The sequence below is a fragment of the Mus caroli genome, chromosome 19 (genome assembly GCF_900094665.2).
Source record: "Mus caroli chromosome 19, CAROLI_EIJ_v1.1, whole genome shotgun sequence".
In the NCBI taxonomy this organism is placed as follows: Eukaryota; Metazoa; Chordata; class Mammalia; order Rodentia; family Muridae; genus Mus; species Mus caroli.
In genome coordinates this window covers 40,548,383-40,558,618 of record NC_034588.1, presented here as the reverse complement: position 1 = coordinate 40,558,618, position 10,236 = coordinate 40,548,383, and the positions used below count along the sequence as shown (strand labels likewise).

Here is a 10,236-nt window from a genome sequence, read left to right as displayed (position 1 = left end):
GAGAGGAGAGGAGAGGAGAGGAGAGAAGAGAAGAGAAGAGAAGAGAAGAGAAGAGAAGAGAAGAGAAGAGAAGAGAAGAGAAGAGAAGAGAAGAGAAGAAGAGGAGGCTGGCAGGCAGGCAAATAGCCAGATGTAGTGGCAAGTTCCTTTAATCCCAGGACTCAAGAGACAGAGGCAAGAAGATTTCAAACTAGCCTGGCCTACATAGCGAGACCCTGTCTCAAAAATAAAAATAAAACCAGCTTCGTTGTCTGGTGAGTTCTCTATATATTTTGCCGTTGTTCTGCATAAAGTTGTCCTGGTAAATAGTGTTACCTGTTTGGTGAGCAAATCACCGTCTTAACTTTAGAGATTGCTGACTCGGTTAGCATAGCAGTCCTGTGTGCTCCTGTGGGGATCTGGATGGCGGTGTACTGGGGGGTCGGGGGGAGCAGATGCCTTGTGTGGGGAGGTCATGTAAGTCAAGACTGGAGATGAGGGTGTGGCAGTATAGGCAGGGGAGCATTCGTTGCTAAACTGCACCATGGGAGCATGGTAATGTGGTAAAATGTCCATGTTAGGTGTAACTGGTTTTATCCGGTGCATGATGTCAAGCAGACCTGGCTTCATGTAGCAGTATATGCGATCATAGCCAAGTTATTCCAGCACCCAGAGTCTCATGGAGCTCACACTGGCTTTGAACTTGCTGTTTAGCCCAGATGATTTTGAACTCCCAGTCTGCCTGCCAAGTGCTGGAATTAGAGCCATTCCTCACTGTATCCAACTGGATTATTGCTTTATGTGTAGTAAAAATAATAACTGCTTGCTTACGTTGAAGGATACTGAAAGTCAAACTCGACTTCTTTTTTGACTTCTAGCACCATAGTTTATACATGCATGTTCATGCTCACTCAGTTGCACACATACACACATGTACCCAGGCACACACACATATACACATGCACACATGCACACAGGCATACACACATATGCACATGCACACAGGCATACAACATATACATGTGCACACAGGCACACACACATATATACATGCACATAGGCATACAACTTATACATGTGCATACACACATGCACCCAGGCACACACACACATGCACAGGCACACAGGCACACAACATATACANACAACTTATACATGTGCATACACACATGCACCCAGGCACACACACACATGCACAGGCACACAGGCACACAACATATACATGTGCATACACACATGTACTCAGGCACACACACATATGCACATGCACACATGCACACAACATATACATGTGCAGAAACACATGTACCCAGAAACACATGTACCCAGGCACACATGCACATGCACACAGGCACACAACATATACATGTGCATACACACATGTACCCAGGCACACACACATATGCACATGCACACAGGCACACAACATATACATGTGCAGAAACACATGTACCCAGGCACACACACATATGCACATGCACACAGGCACACAACATATACATGTGCATACACACATGTACCCAGGCTCACACACATATGCACATGCACATAGGCACACAACATATAATGTGCATAAACACATGTACCCAGGCACACACACATATGCACATGCACATAGGCACACACACACATATACACACATACACACACACACTGAAGTCAGAATGGCTGGGACTGTCACTGCTGCTGATGGAAAGATTCATGAGAAAGAAACATATGGGCTGAATCTCAGGGGAAGATCAGAAGTTTTGATGAACTAAAGAGAATCCCATAGTGGACAAAACCCAAGCATGGTGTCACAGGCCTGAAAACTGAACATACTCAATAGGTTGAGGAAGGAGGCTTATAAAGTCAAAGACTGTATGGGCTACAGAGTGAGTTCAACACCAGCCTATGCACCTTAGTGAGCTCCTTTCTCAAAAAGAGAGGAGGCAGCATGATGCTGCACACCTTTAATCTCAGGAGGTAGAGAGGAGGACTCCGGGAGTTTGAGGCCAGCCTGGTCTACTCATGGAGTTCCAAGACTGTCAGAGCTATACAGATTTCTGTCTCAAGCAACAACAACAAAATCAAAGGGAAGATTGGAGATCCAGATTAGTAACTGCGTGCTTGCCTGGTGTGTATGTATCACAAGCCAGCAAAGGAAGACACCCATAGTTTTTAAGAATCCATTTAGGAAGTTGTGCAGGAAAAGTAGAACTGAGGGCTGCCAGAGCTGGAAGATTCCGAGGCGTCATGGAGGCCATCTTGTAGATGGACCAGCTGAGCCCTGAAGGGAATGTGCAGTTTATAGGTAAGAGGATAAACACTGAATTAAGGACAGGGCACACTACTCCAGTCTCTCGGAGTTCTTCACACCACTCTAACACTACGAGTTAGAAAAAGCTAAAGATCCTATTCTTTATATCTAATGGTGGAGCAGGTAGCTCAAAGAGCAGCCATTGAGGCCAGGGTGGAACCTCTCCTAACACATGAAGGCTTGACTCTGTTGCTGTCATTAACTGTATTTGTTACATAGTACATGCCACCTGCTTTTTACTTTTTTTTTTTTTAAAGGAATCATTTGTGTATTTTATGTATGTGAGTTCACCATAGCTGTCTTCAGACACAGCAGAAGAGGGCATCAGATCCCATTCCAGATGGTTATGAGCCTCCATGTGGTTGCTGGGAATTGAACTCAGGACCTCTGGAAGAGCAGTCAGTGCTCTTAACCGCTGAGCCATCTTCTCTCCAGCCCATGGCTTTTGCTTTATAGTGTATAGTTCTTGTGATGTCCCAAGTGAGCATTTCTCTTCTCAGTGTTTATGTGTGAGACCTATCTTCAGCCTGTCTATCTGTCCATCTGTCTCTCTGTCTGTCCATTGGAAACTTGCTGGATTCTCATAGGCACTTCCACGCCGTCCTTTATGAGGCTAGCCACATTCTTTAGTTCTTAAACATAGTGTATAGCTTGGATAGAAAATAATTTTAGAAGATGGATGGTGTTGATGCTTTCTGATACGAGTATCTAAGGAAAGACGGCATAACTCTCTCTGGACAAAGCATTTCACACTGTGACTGACACAACAGAGAAAGTGATAGGAGAACCTGTTCTTCCTTCAGTGTGGTGGCTTCTGGCAGCCAGAGCTTGTGTGGCTGGGGGTTTGAGTGTGTGCTGCCTGTTTCCTGGAATCTCACAGGAGCGAAACCCTCAGGGCAGGGGAGCTGTGCTCCTCAGAGAAGAGAGCCTCGGCTTTCGGTGGGGTCTAGAGGCCCTGTTGGAGCTGCCAGTGTACCCATCCAGTTTCATCCAGTGGCTACCTGAAAGTGAGGCTGCAGATTGACCTAAGACCCCAGCCTGGGCTCTGAAAGGGAGCTCTTTTCTCTTTCACATCAATCACTTTTTCTACAAGACCTTGAGGGCATCAGAATGCCTGTACCTTCAGTGCATAAAGCAGCCAAGCCAGTCTGACCAGCTCAGGGAAACACCAACAATACTGCCAACACCAATCGCATGGATTCTAGTTACTAATTATCTCCTGGCCCCTGAGGAGAAGATAGAGTAGCTCACTGATTGGATCCTGAAGTTGAAATGACTCCACAGAGCCTGGCGCTCCAGCCAGAGCAACAGGAAGACTCCGGTGCTGTGGGAGACATTTTAAGGACAGAGCCAGCCTTAGGCTAGACTGCACCTGTTCGAGTTTCACCCCAACCCCGAGCTCATGGAACAGAGAAGCAAAGTCCGAGTTCCTACTGAACATGAGTGAGACACGTGAGATTGGGACAGAAAGGGTCGCTGAGCAGAAAGGGCCTCGGGGCTCCAGTTGGGAGTATGAAGACTGCAGGAGCCTCCGGAAAAGGAGCCTTACGGACCCAGGTGGGCTCCACCCAGAAAATGGCCTGGACGCTACGTGCCGGGCCAAAAGGCGGAATCGGCCCTACAGAAAAAGGGATTGTGGGTACTGGGATTTTGAGCAGAGTGAACCAGATTATATGGACTCGGGAGAAACAAATCGGAGTGGAAAGGAGGGTCTCTTCCCAGCAGGCTCTGCTGCTTCCAGGAATGGAGAAGACATAGAGTGTATGAATCTCGGGCCTGGGACAGAGAGGCGGTCACTTGTGGGAAGCCCGGCTGGGATCCTGGAGGCTGGAGGATGTGGGACGGTGAATGGCTGTGTAGAGTGTAAGGATCCGATTTATAATCCCAAGGACCTGCAAAAAGCCAAACACAGGAATGGCTACAGGGATTTGGGTGACTCTTTGGAGAATTTATATCAACCTCAGAACTGGTACATGGGCCTGAGGAATTTTAATTACAGTCTTGAGGATTATAAAGGAATTAACTTAGATTATAGAGATCACACAAGTTCGTGTCACGTTCCTGGGCCTTATACCAACGGCGAGTCTCTGGAGTGTCCAGATTTGAATGGGGTCACAGGAGGTGAAGAATTTCTTAGATACTATGAAGAAGACAGGAAGGTTTGCCAAAGTAACAGAATCTACCCCAAAGCAAAGGCCGACTGTCCCGTGGATCTGGCTACTTTTGATGTAGAAAATAAAGGCTATGATGGTACCTCCTCTACAAACTCCGAGTCTCATCGCTATAGACAAGTTTCTTCTCTCCATCGAGGAGAGGATTTGGAGTATGACGACATTGACAGACTGGGAGTGAGGACCCCCAGAGGCAGAGGAGCCATCTCTGAAAGTCTGCCGCAGCATCCTGGGAGTGAGCAAGGCGAACATCACTTTGGGATTGCTGGGGCCCCTACCCTAGAAAGTCCCTGGCACCCGGGGGAGATGAGAGCGTTACCTGGTTCAGAGCCGTGGGGAAGGAATAGCTGCTTCCGCCGCACGGCTCCCAGCACCCTGAGACGCTCAGAGTTTGTGCAGAGAAGGAAGAAGCCTCAAGGTAGGAAGGAGTCCAGCCGGCCTTCTGGGGGGAGAGAAATGAACCCTGGGAATGGGCTACATGGATGGGGGAGCATGACCATGCCTGTTGATGTATGTTCAGAACCTTGGCCCCCTGAATGTGTTTTCGTGAGACCGACCTGGTGTCTTGCAGAGCGACATTACACATAGTGTCACAAATGATGTGCCTGGCCCTCAAACAAGACAACCTCTCGTGGGAGTTTTTTTTTTTTTTTCTCTCTTGGTTGTCAGCTGCCCCTAGTTGCAAACCTCTTTCCATCCTTATGCTAATGTTTTTATTCTTGCAGGGACAGCACAATTGTCATCATGGTGTTAGTGCCCCCCCCCAAAAAAAATTACCTTTCTGGCAAATTTCTCTCGGTCCCTAAACTTCTTTAGACTGTAGTGGGAAAGAGTGTTGACTTACACCATCGGCTCTTCTTTTCTCGACAGTAAGGCTGGCATAATGAACTCCAGTGGGATCCAGGGGTGGATTTCAGTTTGTCACCATGCCTTGTGCCTATTTGGATGGGTGCACACCCTCTCGTCCCTACAGCCTTCACTCAGTGATCTGCAGAGTGGGAATGTCAGGAGTCTGATCACACGGACTCCTCATGCTTTTTGTCTTCGGTACATTATTTGATAAACTTGTTCATATGTTGTGTTCTTCTCAGGCTAAACAGCCTGTGTTGTTCTAAACAGTTGTGACACCGGGGTCCTGGTTATGGTTAGAGGATCAGGGATGGAACTGGAGAGAGGGAATGATCTGGAAGACACCCTCATACCCGCCTTCCTTTCTCACTCAGGGCTTCCACAGAATGGTTCCTGCTTAGGTTTGTTCTGGAGTCGTCAAAGACCAAACAGATAAACTCCTGTTCCGTTTCAACCCCAGATGTGCTGCCAGCATTTTATACAAACACACACAAACACACAGACATACAGACACACACACACACACGCACGCACACACACACACACACACACACCACTCCTCCTGCACAGTCTTTATCCCATGCTCCTCGGCTTGATAGAACTTAAAATTTCCAAGCCACTCTTTGGACAAAGCTGGCTCCATGTATCTGCTCTTACAAAGATAAAAATGAAATCAAGCCTGGCTTCAGTCAGGAGGCTGAGGAATTCAGCAGCTAATCTTTCTTCTTTTCTTTCTGTGAATTAATGATCTGGATGAGGTGACATCTAAATTCCTCACAACTCAAGAGAGAAAAGTCTAACTGTGATCCCCCCCCCCCTTGGGCTGGGATTTGCCCCGCTTCCCTCTCCCCCAGCCGTAGGTGAACTTTGTTCCCTACCTGCAGTTCCTTATTGTTGGACGCTTCCTATCACCAGGGTGTTTGTTTATTGTTTAGTGTGCTGTAACGTGCCCTCTGATCTCTCTGAAACTGGCTTGCTTCTACCTTACCCTTTGTACTTTCATGGCTCTGTTTTTGTGTCCCTGGGGGTTCCTCGTGGGGCTCTCTGTGTCTCTTATGACATCTCTGTGTCTGATGGCAGCTTGAAGTCAGAGCTCATCCTCCATAGACCTCTCTAGGCTCCTCTATTGTGCTGGTCTTTGAGTACCAGCCGTGACCTTTACAGCGCGTTACCTAGCAACAGCAGGCACTGCGGGAGGAAACCAAGTGTTAGAGTGGGCGTGCCTTGAGTTCAAATCTCAGCCCCAGAATTTACCAACTGTGTCATTTTAGGCAAATTGCTTAGATTCTCTGAGCTTCAGATTCTGTCTTGGCTAAGCCATGATATTTATTATCCATGGGGCTGGCTCAGCGGTTAAGAAATCTTGCTGCTCTTGCAGAGGGCTCAGGTTTAGTTCCAAGCACCATCATGGCTCCTGACCTCCTGTAACTCCATTTCCAGAGTAACAGGCGCCCCCTTTTGGCCTTTGTGAGCACCGGGCATGTATGGAGCACACATAAACATACAAGCAAAACATGCATACACATTTAAAAAAATGTTTTAAAAAGATATTGCTCACATGTCTGGAATAAATATAGTAAGTGCGTATACACGTGTGTGTGTTTGTGTGTGTGTTCCACTGACTCCCCTTCCCCTTACAGAGCGCCCCACTAGACTGTCACTCGATGTCCCCAAGCCACAGATTTATAGACACTGCTCCTGTTGGATGGATATTTACAAACACTTCAGCTTTAAGGGTGAGACATTCCATCAGTTTTTCCCTTCCAGGTCCCATCCCTCCCATCCATCCACCAGAGATGTAGTTACTTTGTAGCTGTACTCAGCCCCTTGCAAGCCAGAGGCCAGGCCTTTCCCCTGCTCTCTCCCCTCCTCTCACCGAAGGCCTAGCCGGTTCCTTCTCTGTGCACCTCTGTCTTGGGGCGGTTGGGTCCAGTCTGTTTTAGTTTTGGACCTTGGCCCTAAGGTGTGGTCCCTGAATTTAGGAGGCCTTCTCTCTTGAAGTGTCAGGTTTCTATGAAAACGGAGGAGGGTGAAGCTCCTCACAGAGAGGCTGTCTTCACTGGCGTGCATAGGATTTGAGGGGATTTCTCCATAGGTGTTGGGGTCTTCCCCTCAGTGGCGAGTCCTCCCTTCTACCTAGCCCCTTTTCTGGCCTACAACTGGAACTTTGACTTCTGGTCCAGGCTACTTGTTGGCTGTCTTCTGTTAATATATTCCCTTACTTGTCAAAGGCTGGCAACTGTCTCAGGGAGCAAAAGTGTAAATACAAATGTGGCCGAGTTGCATTTTCTTGTTTTGAGTCACGTCCTCTTCGGTTTCTGTTGCTTTTGATTGTTTCGTCATGCCTACATATAATTATGGGTTTAATGCCGGGTCTGGGGCTGTTAATTAGTTATCAGCTGTTAATTAGGAAGGTCAGCAGGACAGAAGCCACCGGCTGGTTATCTTTAAGGTTTCATGCTTGCTAAGAATGTAATTGGCTATGACAGGAAAGGGCCTGGTGTGTCAAATCCTGGGTCTCAAATTCCATGTTACCTGTGTTGATGTAAGTGACCTTACAGAGACGAATCTGAAAGCAGGACTGTGTGGGGGCCGAGGCTAAGGCTCCAGGTTGGGAGAGAGCCATGACTGGGTCTTTTTATATTAATTCTAGAAGGACCCTTCATGCCAACAGATCTAATGTTTCTAATAAGTAATGGGTAACTCTCACAATTGGGTTATCTTATTTCTTTATGTATGAGTGTTTTGCCTGTATGTATGTCTGTGACCCATGCGTCAGATGACGTCAGATCTCCTGGACTGGGAGATCACAGGTGGCTGGGAGCCACCACATGGGTGCTAAGGATCAAACCCAGCTCCTCTGCAAGAGCAACGAGTTGTCTTAACTGCTGAGCCGCTCTCCAGCACTCGTGATTGGGTCTTAAAGTGTATTTAGTAGATCTAGTGAGCTGCAACCAACACTTCTGAAAAATAAAAGCGGCGAGCTTCCCCTCCCCCTTTTTTGTTTGTTGCTTTCTGTTTATTTGCTTGTTTTGAGACAGGGTCTATGTAGCCCTGGCTGGCTTGGAACTTAGTATGTAGCCCAGGCTGGCTCCTCCTCTTCCTGCCTCTGCCTTCCGAGTACTAGGATTAAGTCCATTGCCACTATGCCTGGCTTTTGTTGTTGCTTCTTTACTGTTGTATTGAGTTGGTTTCTCTCAGATTCTCAAGCCAGGTTAGCCCTAGAACTTGTTATATAGTCTAGACTCACATTAAACTCACAGCAATCTTTCTGCCTCAGCCTCCCTCTAGCCCCCAAGTGCTGGGGTTACAGGGGTGATCCACTACATCTAACTAAAATAAGAGTTAATGGTAAAATTTTAAAACACATCTAGTATTGTCAAAAAGCATGTTTTATGTATGTGTGAGTGTGTGTGTGTACTCAAATCCAAACTGCCTAATTAATGAGAGGGGAGGAAGCACGCACACCAAGGCAGCTCAGAGCCTCGATCAGAAGGCACTTGCATTCGCTCAGACCAGCACTTCTGCTTCATTACCAGGGCTGAAGCCAGAAGACTGGATTCATTCTGCTTAAACAAACTTAGAAGAGAGGGAAGTCCTAGAGACAGGGGGCAGAGCACACATGCAGAGCACACAACAGGCAGGAAGCCGAGCAGAGAGATTCAGCTTTGGTAGCGGGTGGGGCACAGAGCAGCAGAGGCATGGGGCTTGTTACAGGGAGTGTGCGCTTCTTTTCCTGTTACAGGGATAAAATACTCTAACAAAAGCAACTTTAAAAAGGAAAGGGTTATTCTAGCTGACAGTTCAAGGTACTGAACTGTCAAAATAGGGAAACCGAGGCAGCAGGAGCTTGAAGTGTGTGGTTGTATTGTATCCACAGTTGCACCCCTCCCCCAGGAAATGGTCATTGTGTCCACGGTCAGAAGGGGAAACAGTGCAGCACGTGCCTTAGTGATTCTCCGATCTTCTCAGTGTTATACAGTGCTGAATTCCCAACCCAGGAAATGGTCCTACCCTCAGTGAAGATGGGTCTCCCACACCAATCAATAAGATTAAGATGTCAGAGTCCTGTTGTCCCAAAGACAGTATACTCTGTTGAGCTGATGATTAACACTAACGGCCACAGCCCCACCCCTTGCCAATTCAACACCTACACATACCACTCCCTTTTAAAGGTTAATAGTCTATATAATTTTTAAATTTATTATTAGGGTGGCATGTGGAGGTCAGAGAACAACTTTGTGGGGTTGGCTCACGCCCGCCACCTCTTTGCAGAGGCAAGGGATCAAAGTCAGGCTTCAGGCTTGTAAGTTAGATGCTTTTACTCACGGGGACGTTTCTAGCCTATGCACATCTCTTCTCAGCCACAACTTCCCATCCCTCGCTCCCATGGGCTCAAGACCATGTTACAATGTAAGCGGTCTTCATCTCTCCGGTTTCCTGATGGTGGATGTGATGTGACTAGCGGCTCTAAGCTCACACTACCTGGATAGCTCCACCATGGGGTAGGCTGTTAAAAGTGACACATCCTTCTATATGATCAGCAAGCAAGCCACCAAATATAAACCAAAGTGTGGGTTCACCGAGTGGGACAGAAGAAGCCAGGTGTGACCTCCAGCAAAAAGATCGATTAACACTGGCACGCGCGCGCCTGTAATGTCAGTACTTCTGAGACGAGAGCAGGAAGAATGCTGAGTTCCAGGCCAGTGCAATCTTCCCCTGAGGTTTGCTTTAGCTGTGCACAGTGCTGCATGTCTGCAATCCCTGCACTTGGAAGGTAAAGGCCAAAGGACCAGGAGTGAAAAGCCAGTCTTAGCAACCTGGTAAGTTCATGGCCAGCATAGGCTACACAAGCAAGCAAGCAAACAAACAAAATAATAAAAAGAAAGAAAAAAACAGTTTTATTGCCTGATACAAAAATTCTATTAGAATTTTAAA

At 47.3% G+C, this 10,236-nt stretch overlaps 1 protein-coding gene across 2 annotated transcripts in view; it reads left to right on the top strand.

Moving 5' to 3' along the window:
- Positions 1-10,236, top strand: part of Dnmbp (dynamin binding protein) — a 96,150-nt gene that overhangs the window by 48,900 nt on the left and 37,014 nt on the right. The window contains exon 1 of one of the 2 annotated variants that reach the window (XM_021151806.2): positions 3,367-4,867. The exons of the other annotated variant lie outside the window; for it this stretch is intronic. Within the exon in view, the coding sequence (XP_021007465.1) occupies positions 3,718-4,867 (1,150 nt within the window). The 5' untranslated portion in view covers positions 3,367-3,717. Of the gene's footprint in view, positions 1-3,366; positions 4,868-10,236 lie in introns of those variants that run through there. 2 annotated transcript variants of the gene reach the window in all.